The sequence below is a fragment of the Mesoplodon mirus genome, assembly GCF_964341445.2.
Source record: "Mesoplodon mirus genome assembly, chromosome: 13".
In the NCBI taxonomy this organism is placed as follows: Eukaryota; Metazoa; Chordata; class Mammalia; order Artiodactyla; family Ziphiidae; genus Mesoplodon; species Mesoplodon mirus.
In genome coordinates, this window is record NC_138989.1 from 2258654 (window position 1) to 2273747 (window position 15094).

The following is a 15094-nucleotide window of genomic DNA, read 5'->3' on the forward strand; positions in this document are numbered from 1 at the left end:
CGGCGAAGCGCGTCTGCCTCCCCTGCCCTCTCCTCCCCCATGACGCTTCTGGGATGGTAATTCCTCACCGCAGTTAGCAGAGAAACCAAAGGTCACCGTGTCTCCCGGGTAGAAGGCCCACAGGGCAAGTTCAGCGATCTGGACTTCTGGTGTCTTTTCAGAAATTCCAAGACTTAGCCTGGGGATACGGCCCGCGGGCTCACCTTCCCACGTGGCAGCCCGGTTGGCTCACGTGCGCCCCGCCTGGCGCCCGGGGCTGGGTCGCTGCTTCCTCCCTCTCCCTCTCCACCTCCGTGTTCCCCGGAGTAGACGCCCTCCGTGGGGCGCTCGTGAGCAAATGAGCGAAGCGTGTGCCACGCTCTCCTCGCCTGGCCCTCGTGGGCTCCGGACCCGTGGCAGACGCGGCCCTGGGTCGACACGCCAGGTCCCCGTGCTCGAGGGGCGCGCAGGCCGGTGGGCTAGGGGGCAGGGAAGCAAATCCAATGCTCCCCCGCGGAGGCGTCTCTAACGCGCCCCCCCCCCCGGAGGCCCGTGGCGGGGCAGACGGTGGGCTTACGGCGTCGTGGAGTCGCTGGAGTGTCCCGGGAGGGGCGCCCAGCGAGCCGGTTCAGCGGGACCAGAGGAGGGGGCTGAGGGCAAATCCGGAGAGAGAACCACATCCGGGACGGGGGCCATGGGGTGTCCGCCCCTCGATGTCCATTAGGCCCCTGTGGGTGGGCCAGCCACCATACTGGCGGGGACGCAGCTCCCCGCTGGGGGCCTCGAGGTCCAGGGTCTGGCGGAGAGACAGGCAGCCTTTGCAGACACGGACTGAGCCGTGACTTCGGGGTGCCCGGTGCCGAGGTCCCCGCGTTCACAGCCTGAGATCTGAGCCAGGGAGAGAGGCCGTAGGTTACTGTGCACGAGGACGGATTTTAGAGGGTGCCGAGAGCCTAGATGGACGTGCAGAGTCCAGTGGCGTGGCCGGGTTGGGGTCCCCGTTTTGTGAGTCATCTCCAGTTGTCGGCGGCCCACGGCAGCTGCCTTCTGAGTTTCTGAAGGTGCAGCCAGCGGGCAGCGGGCTCAGACGTCCCTGCCTCTGGGTGTAGCCGCGTCACAGATCCTAGCGCCTCGGTCAGCGCGAGGCCTCCTGCCACCGTCCTCCCAGCACCCGCGGCCCAGCTGCCACTCTTCCCTTGTTGGGGCTGCATGGCTGGTCCTGAGGGCGTCAGGCCGCTCTGCGTGCGCTCTGCCCGGCCCCCCTGCTCCGGCCCCATCCGTCTAACCCATTCTGTTCTCATTCCAGAGCCCTGGCCAGAGCATGCCATCTGCCCCTCCCCCCGCTCCCCTCCCACCACGAGCACAAGCATGCTTTCTGCCCCTCATGGCCTCAGAGACTAACTCTGTCTGTATTTTCTTTCCTTCCCTCTGCCCCACTTCATATCTGATCACACACTGACTCCCGGCACCTGTTCTAACACACCACCCCCTTAAGGAGTGCTCTAAGCATAGGACCACTGAGCGTGCTTCCTTGGAGCTGCCCGCGTATCCCCAACAGACTCACCACAGTAGGAAGCTTTTCAGTATCCCCGAAGTAGCCGAGGAGGATGGAGAGCCCTGTGAGTTCTTGCACAAGCAGGACTTCGGCGCCTCCTCCAGGGCCCGGACCCGGCCCTGCAGGGGGCACGAGGCCCCGCTTGGCTCCCGGGTCCCTGCAAAACCCAGGGGCCCCCAGGCCGAGGACTTCGTATTCGAAGACAGAGGCTGTTGGTTCAGCCGCTCGGCCACCAGGAGCCCGGACAGCGGCCTGGACTGTGGGAGCGAAGAGGAAGAGAGGCGGTTTAGTTTCAGAAGCCCCGCTGCCCAGTGCAGCCCCGGCCCCGGGCACTGTCCCTGTAGGAGGAGCCTGAGGCCCCTGCTGGCCCGGCGCCGGACGCTGACCCGGCAGAGCAGCATCGAAGAAGATTTCGGGGAGCCAGTGGAGCCCGGCCACGCCATCAGGAGCAATGAAGCCCGCCCGAGCCCGGAGAGGTCCACCCCCAGCAAGTACAGCTGGGGCGAGCCCGCGGGCCAGGAGGATTTCCGGGATGTGCGGAAGAAAAGCATAAAAATGTCCGACAGTAGGGCCAGTGCCCGACACGCCCAGCCTCCTCCCCGGGTTGCAGACGGTCCTTTGGTGTGTGAAGTAAACCTCCCGCTCACATCCGCTTGCCAAACCAATCTGTTTTCATTTCTTCACCTTTTATTTTGGTGTCCATCCCGGGCACTCTCTCTGCTGGCTCTCTTTCATTTTCCATGCATCTTTGATCTATGCAGCTTCCCAGTCTTTGGACCATGCTGATGATTTCTTTACTTTGCTTTAGAATGATGACCGCCTACCCCCAAATCAGTGATGAGTGTGGCTGCTTTAATTAAAGGACAACTGAATCTAAATTTTAATTAAGGGTTAGCTGAACTATGATTCTCCAAAAGTGTGGCAACACATACTTTGCAAAATGAACCGTGGGGACTTACTTAGGACTTACCGGTGTTACTGAAGGTTTTTCTCTCGTTGTGGTTTTGGTTTTTGGTTGTGGTTGGTGTTGGCCTTCATCTGTAACTGAAAAAAATAGGGAACAATGATTGAAGAGATCCATTTTTGCATCTGTTTCCAAAGGTTTTCTTTTTCTTTTTTTTTTCCCCTGTTTCTTTCCTGCGACCAGTTTTCAGAATGACTTTTCCATCATCAGCTCTAGACCCATCCCCCTGCCTTGTCTTCCAGGCTTGTGAGTGCTTTTCAAGAGTAGGGATTCCTTCAAGGCTTCATTCATCTCTATATTGTGTCCTCTTTTCAGAACATTTGCTCCTGTCATGCTGAACTTTTCCATGAAAGCACAGGTGAGACATCCCAGGGCTCCAGGCCCTGGGTCTGAGCCGGTGCAGTTTGTGATATGTCCACTAGAGGGCGCCGATCCACAGCCCACTGACACCCGCAAACTGCTGCTCACTCCCTGTTCCCCGCCTGTAACAGACTAATTTCCATTACTCCCAGCCCCGGTTCCTTCCCTGTGTCCCTGAAAACTTCCTGACTCAAATTACCAGTGAGCTGGAGGTTTTGCTTTGATTCTCATATATGATGCGATGCAAACCTGTAGTGTGAATCAGAGGCAGACATCCGTATAGGAGACGGTTCAGGTTAGCCCTGAAATGTGATGGGTGTCTTTGGATTAGGGCCAAGACGTTGCCATGAGCTTCCAAGCTGATAACACACAGAAACTTCTGTCTTTGAGTTTTCGGTAACCTCACGTGCACCTTTGCCCAAGCGGGACATTTGGAAACGCAGTGTTTCCCCCGCTTTTGTGGTCTCTGGAGGGGCTGTGCTGAGACTAGGAGAGGGGCCGAAGGTGTGACAAGTCGTCTTTAAGCCACTCTCACTGTGGTTCAAAACATTTGGCTCCGGCGGCGGTAGCAGCAACAGAAAGGTGCCTCCCGAGGGATGCTCTCTCGCCCCTACCCGTGTGCAGCAAAACACCTGTGCTGTAGAAGACGGCGTGCCTGGGGTGAGCCCTTTTTCCTCTTCCAGGTTATTCAGCTAACCTTTCAGTTAAAAGCTAAGTTTAGTTGCCTTTAGAGCTTCTGCTTCTAAGTTGAATTGATTTGGCTGATAATTCTTTCCTTCCCACGGCTGGCAAACCTTATGACCGTGTTGTTGTTTTGTCTTTAGATTTTAGGAAACCCGGTGACTGCTGGACGGGCTGATCGGGTGGATCACGTGGGCCGGAGGTTTCCCCACGGCAGTGCCGGCCGCCACAGGTCCCGGCCGATGATGGTCCCGTCTGCCGGTTAGTGGGCCTGATGGAGGCCTCCCTCTTTCTTTTAACCACAGAGCACGTGGCTGCTTTGTCCTCCATCTAAATATTTTTAAAAAGTCATTAGGAATAGCATTTTCAACTAAATACAGAACACCCTCGATCATTTATGGCAGAAGAAGGCAGAGTAACAGCACAAGATAAATAAAACCGAAATTTAAGTATTCTCAGAATATATTGACTTTTGACAGCAATCTTCTCCCTACCAGTTTTTCTTGTTTCGCTGCAGAGGCTGCCATGATAGGCACTGAAGAGATGGTGACGGGCCATCTCCCCGCCTCCTAGGTCATGCTCTCGTGAGATGCTCATGGTCAGAGCAGCAGAGGCGGGGATGGTGGCCGAACTCCAGATATCTAAACAAGCCCCGAGTCAATGGAGAGTTATCTGTATGCGTGAAACCCTTGGACAACTGGGGTTGAAAGTTATGAAAAACACCAGGAGGCCTGAATGAGTGCCCTGAACTGCGTGTTGACCCCGTCCATCTGGCCACCTCCTTGTGCATGAGTCACCCTCTGGCATCCAATTCCATTCTCTTAATTACTTTTTGGAATTCAGCCAGCCGTGCTGAAAGCTGTCATTGTAGCCATTCTAATCAATCCGCCAAGAGGGGAACGTGGCTGAAGGTCAGATGGGAATCTTTCTACTACTGGAATGAACCCCTGCAAAACAGTTCCAAAAAGTATTATGCACAAGATAATGGAATCTGGTGATCAGCACAAATAAACTAGCTTTGTGTGAAAACACACACGCACATACACACACACGAAACAAAGCAAGAGACCCACTCACGGAACAGAAGTAGATGAGAGCAAAACATCTTGATCTGGCGAGACAGGGCTCAAGGAAGACAACCCATGGAGGTCCAGACACCTGAAAACACAGCCCCAATCACATTTAAATAGCTAAGGTTTAAAAGGCAATCGGGCTTCGTTCACATCAGCCAAAAATAATTAAAGACTTTATACAGCAATACAGATCCCCTGAAGTTTCATCCTTTCAGACATTTCTTCCTCATAGAGCCCAAACAATAGGGAAACAAAAGTTTCCTTTTCCATCTTGACAGTTTTTAGAATGTTTTTATTTTTATCAGTAAAAAATTTCAGACTGTTAACTGACCTTTGAAAACACAGAGCGTATTCATTTAGCTGAAAAATAACAAAATAAGCTGAAATATAAACAAAATCAGCTGGAAAACACCGGTTTCACTTACTGCAGATGCACTAACAGAGTTCTGTAGGTACTAAGCTCGCTCTGTGTTTGAGTGTCGTAAACTGCGGCCACATCTCTCAGAGCTTCATTTCATTTGTGTATAATTCCCCCTGTAGCAATTAATGGAGGTCAAGTAGGTGTTCCTGGCTTGTAAAGTAAATGACTTGTCGAGACTGACTGTCTTGAGGAACGAGGTGGGGACCAGTTCAAGACTCTTCTTCCTGTTGAGCTTGGTTCCCGAGTCCTCGTTCGCCTGCGACTTTAACGAGCGAATGCGCATCACGTGAACTGCCACCCTTCCCGTGACTGCAGATTAATGCTGCGGCACCAAGCAGGGCTGTGCTCTGCAGGACGTCTCGTGGGTCTCCTAGTCCAGTCTCCTAGGATGGAGAAGGAACGTCTACAGGACTGAAAATAACGGTGCTACAAATTGCCAGCCGGGCAAGGGAGTAAAGGAAAACCTCAGTGGACCCACAGTCTCCCCGTCAGAGTCTCTGACAATATTCAGTCAGTTTTGTCTTAAGGTAAAGAATGCAGAAGGCTGCACACGTGTCTTAATTTCGGTAAGACACTAAGTTGGTAAAAACAGAGTAATGCTGTGGTAACAGCTTAACCAAAAACTCTGTTAATAATAGAATTCAAAACATGTTAAATCTGTGATACAGTTGCTTTCATTGTACCTGATTTTTCATCATGGAGAAATGCAAGAAATCATGTAAAAGGCATAATTAATATCAAAAACTTCATATATTCATACATGTATACACATAAACAGACTGAAGAACCTGTTATAATTTCAGAAGACAAAAGTGAATCGTGGGACTTCCCTGGTGGCACAGTGGTTAGGAATCCGCCTGCCAATGCAGGGGACACGGGTTTGAGCCCTGGTCCGGGAAGATCCCACATGGCGCGGAGCAACTAAGCCCGTGTGCCACAACTACTGAGCTCGCGAGCCACAGCTACTGAAGCCCGCACGCCTAGGTCCCGTGTTCCACAACAAGGGAAGCCACCGCAATGAGAAGCCCGCGCACTGCAACGAAGAGTAGGCCCCGCTCACCGCAACTAGAGAAAGCCCACGTGCAGCAATGAAGACCCACCACAGCCAAAAATAATTAATTTATTTTTTTAAAATAGTGAATCATGTTCAGCAGCTACCAAAAAAGAAGAGAATCATGCCGCAAACCCTAGGAAGTGAATTGTCAGTGACGTGTGAACAGACTGTTTTCCTAGATCTAGTCCCTGTGTAACCAGAAGTGGGGTCCGGCCGCTCGCTGCTCAAAAGCTAACAAAGAGGCCAGGTTGGTGGAAAGTTTGCTTTATTTTGGATGCTGGTAACCAGGTGGTGGCGGGGGACACCTGTCCAAAGGCCGACTCCCCCCTCCCCCGACAGTCGGGGGCAAGTACTTTTATAGACGGAGGGGACTACGTGCAGAACCAGCACAGGCAGCTCCGACAGGCATCTTGAAACTGGTCCTCGGTGGTCTGACCAGCGTCCTCTTGATGGCTTTCAGTACAGTGAGTCCTCAGTTCCAGGGTCGGTTTGTTCCCATTTCCTTGAGGCCAGTTCTCGGAATTGTGGCAGCTTATGTCATGGCTACAGCCTGGTCGTCATGTAGTTAACTTCTCCACCTGGTGTGGGTTTCAGTGTCTACAAGTCAGCTCCCAGGACACGGCTCAGGATAGTATCTCTAGCCCTTGAGGAGGAACTCAAGGTCCCTTATTCTGCTTAATGACTAAGCTATTATTATTTGGTCTCCTTTATTTTCCTTTGCTTCTGCATTTTCTCACTTCTTATTCTTTGGCTAAAGGTTTTCCGCAGACAGAAGGCAGGTGGAGGACATGGCGGGGTGGGCAAGGACCACAGGGCCCTGCTCTGTTTCACCTGTTCAGTTATATTTTTCTTGTGCAAATATCAGCAATTAATACTTTAGAAATCTGCCATACTCCAAAAGCATCCATTTTCTTTTTCAGAGGAACTTAAGTCTATAGACCATATGCTTCCTAAATATATTTTTAATAAGCAATGCATTCACAGTTAAAATATACTATACTTTTAATATACCCTGGGTTTCCTAAATTAAGAAAACAATGCCCCTTCTGATTTAAAAAGATAAAAATTATGTAGCTCCACATCTAATAAATTCTAAGTCATATAATTAGCATAAGGAAGGCCTCATAACATTGATCAGTGACCCCAAAGGAGGATTTCACTGGGTTTGCTTTCTTCCTCTATAATGTTTGGTCTTTGCCTTTATCTAGTTATTTACCTGTCAGATGAAAAGGCCTGAGGGTATTACCATTCTAAACATGAAGTGCCACATTCAGAAGCATTCTGTTCTTACTAACCGACTGTGCAGGTCTCTCCCCCGCCCCCCCGCATTTTCCCCAGTTATTTTGGCTACTGACCTTGTAGAGCAAAAGGAAATGGAGCACATTTTCTCTGTGTCCAGATGAGAAAAATGAATAACTAAAGAAACAAAGCTTCGCCCTCTAGAAAGGAGTCTCTTCTCCCTGGGTTTCCCTGCAAGGAGATGAGGAGCTGTAAAGTGTGTTTCACAGGTGACCCCCTTTTCCTCCGTGGAAATTACATTGGACAGGAACAGTGGAAGCGGTGCCCTTGGTCAGGTAGTGAGGGAAGTAGTTCACCTGTAAAGGACGATGCTTATTCTGGCAGCACAGGTGGCCTCGGAAGCCGACGGGCCGGTCATGAGCCCCGACTTTGCACATGGTGTGCAGACCCTTCCTCCTTCCTGACAAAGACCCCCTCCCACCCCGGGCCAGGACATTCCACATCAGGGCAGAGGGAGGAGCGCCCACTCCCAGGTCAGACCAGCAGCTGGAGATAAGTTCTTCCTTGAGTCTAGCCTGCCACCAAGAAAGAGAAGAACCTCTCGGTTGCCCACTTTGGTCCCTGCGAAGCCAGGTTTCCATGGACACATTCCATGGAGGCCACTGTTCTCTCCCCATGAGGTCTGATTCTTGTACAGCCTCTAATGCACCTTCTCTGGAGGAAACAGTGCAGTGACGTCACACCCACACTTCCACTCATACACACCAACTCCAAGTGCTCCAACCACCTCCACTCCATCCCCACTCCTGCCCCCGAACCAGAGAGAGATCCTGTAATGGTGAGGGTGACCCTGCCCGCTGTTTTCACTGGGCGTCGGCACTAGCCTCAGGTCCCCCTCTGGTCTCCAATGCCTAATGCCTCCCACTTGTGCTCGGTGTGATTTGGGACTTAAAGATGTAAAGGCACGGTTTTCCACATGTCATGGTGCCTGAACTCGAGCCAACTCCTGAGAGCATGCACTCGATGTGGATTGTAGGTGTGACTCAAAAGTCTTCCAGGGTGACGCTGACCTACCCAACCCTCCCCTATGAACTGGCCCCTGTGAACTTGCCTGTACGTTTTGACTCCACGTCACTACGTCAGCTCAGCTGGAGAAGCCCTGGGAACCCTCTGGGTGCAGCCAAAGCTGTAGCCACAATGCTCCTTCACTGACATTTCCCTCAGCTGAAATGGCATCCACTAGCATCACATCACCGTGGTGTTAAGTTCCTTCTGCAAATCAGCCACGAGCACGAGAAACCACTGCATCACTGCCTACACTGAGCTGTTCCTAGTTCACGGGATGGTGTACCATTAGCTTCACACTATTCAACTTAGATAACACTGAAAACTAGGGGGGAAAGTATGAGATCTTCTCACTGACTATAAATAAAAGCAAAACCAGTGTGAAGAAATCAGTAAGGCCCTGCTGCTCAGAAGTTTTGTTCCCTAGCAGAAGCGAAGTTACTGAATGTTTAGGTTATCGGCATCCTAAGATATATGCATATTATGATGATATAATACACATGCTTATATATTAGGATTTCAAAAAGAATTCTCTTTAGAAGCTCGATGGTAGGTAGACTTGAAACTCAATCCCGCTAGGAAGTCATTAATTTGCTGTAATGCATTTGTTGCCACTTACCTATTTGGGGCTAAGTGAGCAGCTTGGTCACCTATATCAAACTTTGACTGATATACAGATGCATTTCAACGTCCATGTACTCTGGCTCAGCTGTTATGGAAACACACAGAGGGTCTCCGGGTCTCTGGCCCCTGCACAGGCCTGTGCAGCCGCGTCCTAATCCCAAGGACTCGCCCACCTGCCGCCCCTGGTGCTCAGGCCTGCCCTGCAGGGAGGTCTTTGACACGAAGTCCTTTATCTCTCACTGTCTTCGCACGCAGCACACCTAGGGTCATGCTGGTGCCTGTGTTGTACGCTAGTTCTTTGCTTGTCAAACCCATCTCTTCTGCCTGCACATGAAGCTGCCCATGTGTTTTAAAGACAAATGTAAGAGTGCCACAGCCTCCCAAAGTGTGGGAGTTTCTAAAACCACACTTCCTACAACAGCTCATGTTTCTGGGTAAAGCTGGGGGATGGCTGCGGGAATTACTTAGCACCCTGTCCTTTATCCCACATGCTCCCAGATGAGTACGGTGGGCGGAACCGGCTTTCTCCAGACTTCTACGAAGAGTCAGAGACGGACCCTGGGGCGGAAGAGCTCCCGCCCCGGATCTTTGTGGCTCTTTTTGACTACGACCCCCTCACCATGTCCCCGAACCCAGATGCTGCGGAAGAGGAGCTTCCCTTTAAAGAAGGGCAGATCATCAAGGTGGGGGCATGGCTGGGGGTGATGGGGAGGGCACGGTGGGGGAGAGTAAGGGGGGAGGATGGGGAGGGGGCACTCGCCAGACCCAAGTTCCTTAACACATCACAACGACAAGCTGCTTTCTTTTGCATTTGACATTCAGCCTTCGTCTCAGCAGAGGAGGGGGGCCTGAGTCTGGAGTCGGAACGAAGAAGCAGGATGCTCCCTAGGAGAGGGGAAAGAGCCTTGAGTCCTAAGTTGGCAAATTTCCCAAAGGGCACTGACAACTCGCCTTTGAAAGTGGTCCTAATGTTTGATAAAACGGGGCCTTTAAAGGACGGTAACGCTTACCCCACAGAATGGTACCCGCAGAATCTCTTTGTTAGTTGAGATGTTTTCACTTCTAGAATATCCGACAGTGGCACTGTCTTCTTACGGAAGGACCATTTGCACTTCTAAGTGGGGTGGGGTCTCATCACCTGGCCTCAGCTAGCAGCCCCCCCCCCTTGATGGGAGGCCCAGGGGCTGTCCAAACCCTGGAGGAGAAACAGGTTCTTAGAGGTAGAGATGTATAGGGCGAGGGCTACGTGTACACATTTACACCCACGTGCCGGTCGTTTTGATGTTCTTCAAGTCTGTTTCTGACTAGGTATGACTGTACCGTGAGTAGAGCTGGTGTATTTCTGAACCAGCCCATCCCAATGCCTTAACTTCTTCCCACGGCTCCAGGTTTACGGTGATAAAGATGCTGATGGATTCTACCGCGGGGAAACCTGCGCTCGGCTTGGCCTTATTCCTTGTAACATGGTCTCTGAAATCCAGGCAGACGATGAGGAGGTGATGGACCAGCTTCTCAGACAAGGCTTCCTCCCCCTGAACACACCTGTGGAGAAAATAGGTAAGAGGCAACCCCTTGCTCACCCATGAACCTGTAGGCTGTGAGGCTACTGCCCTCCTGAGGGTTTCATAGCAAAAACACCAGCTCAGAGCGGGAGAGAGCGCTGAGCAGGATCCCACCTGCACCATCTGAATGTGTCAAAGGAAATCTGAGTGTTAACCATCGGCTTTTCTTGGGCCAAACCCACTCGGTAAACCAGGCTTGTAATAGTCTTGCTGTGATATGGACGTATAGGCATCTAAATATTTATGAAACCACAGATGATCTTCTCAGGGAAGATGAAGCACAGCCTTGCTTACTAAAGGTCTATCACATCTAGAAAATAAACAAAAGCCGTTCTTTGGGTTGTTCTGGACTGAATGTTTGTGTCCCCCCAAAATTCATTCATTGAACTCCTGATCCCCAATGTGATGGTATTAGGAGGTGAGGCCTTTGGGAGGTGAGGAGGTCATGAGGGTGGAGCCCCCATGGATGGGATTAATGCCCTTACAGAAGAGACTGCAGAGAGGCCCCTCACCCCTTCCATCATGTGAGGACACTGAGAAGTAAGCTGTCTGTATGCCAGGAAGGAGGGAAGAAGGTCCTCACCGGACACCAAGTCAGCCAGCACCTTGGTCTTGGACCCCCAGCCTCCAGGACTGTGAGAAACAGATATTTGTTGTCTGAGCCACCCAGTCTGTGGCACTTTGTTACATCAGCCTGAATGCACTAAGACACTGGTAGTGTTCTTTGAACATTGCCTATCTTTGATAGGTTTCAAAGGATGTTGGGGTAGTGTTACGCCTTCCATTCTTCAGGTGAATTTTGCTTATCCAAAAGGCATAAAAGATTTTTACCCTTTAATTTGGATACTACATGCCTTCGTTTATCTTGAACCACCCTGCAGCACCAGTGAGCCAACCAACAGCAAAACTGTTTTCAGCAACATTATACTTACGATCTTTAATTTTTCCCATGTTCAAGGAAAATCTACTCATTCAAAAGGCCTCTACTTTTTCTAAATAGCTGTAGACAGAAATACCTGTTTTATGTCATTCATATTTACAGTTTTAATACTTCAAAACATTAGATTCACTTCTAAATGACACTCCGAAGACACAATTCAGTGGTTAAAGAATATGCATGGTTTTAAGGATAAACACAAAATCAAATAAAATGCCTCAGACTTTTTGGTATTAATGAGCTCATGGTCTCAGGTTATGATCCACGTCGAATAGTCGAGGTTTCATATGATTAAATTGCCCAGATTAAATCCACGAGGTGCAGCTCTCTGAGCCCCTCACACCATCCACTCCCTTGCATTGCTGTCTTCTTTCCTGAAGTAGACAGTGAGTGTTCATAGAGGGAACGGGCTCTGTGCACCACAAACCCAGGGAGCCTAGGAGTGATCTGCTAAAAAACAGAAACTTGACTTACATGATCAGTTAGATTAAATGTCTTTTTATTCCATTCTAGTTTTCTGAATGTGACTAGTTGAGGGAACCAAGCTGAGATATCTGCTTGCCCTTCTATTATTAGGAAATAGCCTTCTTCATGGTGAAAGACCGAATGCTTTCCTCCCAAGACTGGGAGTAAGGCTGCGATGTCTGCCCTCACCTCTTCCTTCCAGCATCATGCAGAGCGTGCGGTATGGGGAGAGCCAGGAAGCAGCAGTACACAGAATGAAAAGGTGACATGAAAATTTACTTTAAAAATCTCACGTATCTATAAATAAAGCTCCTAGAACTCCCAAGTGAGATTAGCAAGGCCAATGGATACAAAAGCAATGGTATTTCCATAGGTTAGCAATGAAAAATTTGAGATTTAAATTTAAAAAGTAATACCGCTTAACAATAACACAATGCATGTGTGAAATACTTACGGTTAAATCTAACAAAGTATGTGCAGGATCTGTATGCTGAAAACTATAAAACACTGATGAAAGAAATCAAAGAATCCCTGAGTAAATAGAGAGAGAATGCTCATAGACTTAATACTGCTAAGATATTAAGATGTCAAATATCCCCAAACTGACCTATAGATTTCATCGCAACTGCAATGAAGGTCTGCACAAAGGTTTATGTAGAATCCATAAGGTAAATCTTTCATGCATCTGAAAAGTCAAAGGAACTAAAATCGCTAGAACAATTTTTTAGAAGAACAGAAGTGGAAGACTCAACGAAACTTGATTTTAAGACTCACTATAAAGGCAAACTGATCAAGACCATGTGGGATTGGAGAAAGGCAGACACACAGCTCAACAGAACAGAATGGAGCCCAGAAACAGATCAACACATACACGGTCAGTTGATTTTCAACAAAGGTAAAAATGCAGTTCAGTGGAGAAATGATAGTCTATTCAATAATAGGTGCTGGAATTATTGGACATCCACAGGCCAAAAACCAATCTCAAGCCATAGTCTCACCATATTAAAAAACTTAACTCAAGATGGAACACTGTCTTAAATATAAAAACAAAGACTATAAAACTTCTAGAAGACAACATAGGAGAAGAACTGTGATGATAGGGCAACAATTTCTTTGTTATGATATATTTTAAAAATTGTGTTAGACATCATCAAAATCAAGTACTTCTCAGCTTAGAAAGACACCATTAAGAGGATGAACAGAGAAGCCACAAGCTGGCAGAAAATATTTGCGAGTAACTCGGCAGAAAGGGATTTATATTTAGAATAGAGAAAAAACTTTCAAAACTTGACAATAAAAAAACCCCCAGTAAACAGAAGTTGAGTCACGGATGTAGAAAACAAACTTATGGTCACCAGGGGATGGGGAGAGAGGGATAAATTGTGAGATTGGGATTGACATATACACACTACTATATATAAAATAGATAACTAATAAGAAGCTGCTGTATAGCACAGGGAACTCTACTCAATACTCTGTAATGGCCTATATGGGAAAAGAATATAAAAAAAAAAAAAGACTGGATATACGTAGATGTCTATCTGATTCACTTTGCTGTACACATGAAAATAATGCAACATTGTAAATCAACTATACTCCAATAAAAATTAAAAAACATTTTATCATAAAAAATAAATAAAACCATCAATTAACAAATAAAAAAATAGCCCAGTAAAGATGTTGACCAAAGATTTGAAGAGATCCCTTACCAAAGAAGATATCTGGATGGTAAATAAACATGGAAACATGCTTAACATCACTAGTGAATGAAGCCACGATGAGAAACCAACACACACCCAGTAGAATGGCTAAAATGAAAACGACTGCTCATACCAAGTGTGGGCCAGTGTGGAGCGACTGGAACCCTCGTTGCTTGCGGTGTTACGGAACCAGACCTGGGTCCACTCACCTGATGTGCAGCAAAGACAACTTACTGACACCAGGTTGTGGCGAAGGAAAGTACAACACTTACTGCAGGTGCCAAGCGAGGGGAACAGGCAGCTCGTGCTCAACGGAGCCAATCCCAGTGGCTTTCAGGGAAGGGTCTCGAAAGCAAGGCGAGGGAGGGGGCTGCAGGGTGCCTGGTCAGCTTGTGGACCTTCTTCTGATTGGTTGGTGGTGAGGTAACGGGGAATCAACATCATCAGTCTTCCGGTTCCAACCGGTCTGGGGGTCTGTGTGCTGGTGGTCGGCAGTTAACTACTTCCACCTGGTGGAGGTTGTAGTATCTGTAAAACAGCTCAAGGACACGGCTCAGAATAGTACCTATAGCCCTTGAGGAGGAACTGAGGATCCGTGACATTGTTTTCTGGCTAAACTATTGTTATTTTGTGTTGCTTGACCTTTTCCCCTTGTTTCCACATTTTCTCACATTTCTGATTAAATTTGCTCTTTGGAACTTGGGGAAGGCCTAGGAGGCTAAAGCTTTGCTACAAGCAAGAGGCAGGGGACACTGTGTGGCAGGGGGTGGGGTCTGTCCCCAGGAAGGCCCTGTAGGGTTCTGCTCGGTTTCACTGGAGTGTGAGATGGTACAACCGCTTTGCAGAACAGGTATGGGTTCCTCTAAAGTTAAACCTACACTTACAGTCCAATCCTACCCACTCCTGTATACTTACCCAAGAGGCATGAAAACATGTTCACACACAAGGCTGTACGTGAGTATTTATGGTGGTTTGACTAATAATCACTGATACGGGGAAACAACTCAAATGTCTTCCAGCTGGTAAAGGGATAAAATAACTATGGTGCATCCATACAACGGGATACTACTCACCGATAAAAGCAGAACAAACTATTGATCCGTGCAGTAACATAAATGGATCTCAGATGCATTGTCCAAAGGAAAGAAGCCAGTCCCCAAAAGCTACATCTGTGTGATGCCATTTAAACCATATTCTGAAAAAGGCAAAACTATTGGGACAGAAAACAGGCCAGTAGTTACCCAGGCTGGAGGTGACAACAAGGGGACATAAAGGAATTTTGGGGGGTGATGGAGCTTCAATATCTTGACCGCTGTGGTGGTTATAAGACTGCATGAGCTGATCAAACCTTGCTGAAGTGACCACTAGAAAGAGTGAATCATACTGTATGTAAAGTACACCTCAGTACAGAACAT

The 15094-nt window shown here is 48.7% G+C and overlaps 1 protein-coding gene across 1 annotated transcript in view; it reads left to right on the forward strand.

Annotated features, from left to right (window-relative positions):
• RIMBP2 (RIMS binding protein 2) overlaps positions 1-15094 on the forward strand; it is a 109136-nt gene that overhangs the window by 81811 nt on the left and 12231 nt on the right. Inside the window, exons 14-17 of the mRNA XM_082640018.1 lie at positions 1475-2155; positions 3683-3800; positions 9514-9698; positions 10404-10572. Coding sequence (XP_082496144.1) covers positions 1475-2155; positions 3683-3800; positions 9514-9698; positions 10404-10572 — 1153 coding nt within the window. The remainder of the gene's footprint in view (positions 1-1474; positions 2156-3682; positions 3801-9513; positions 9699-10403; positions 10573-15094) is intronic.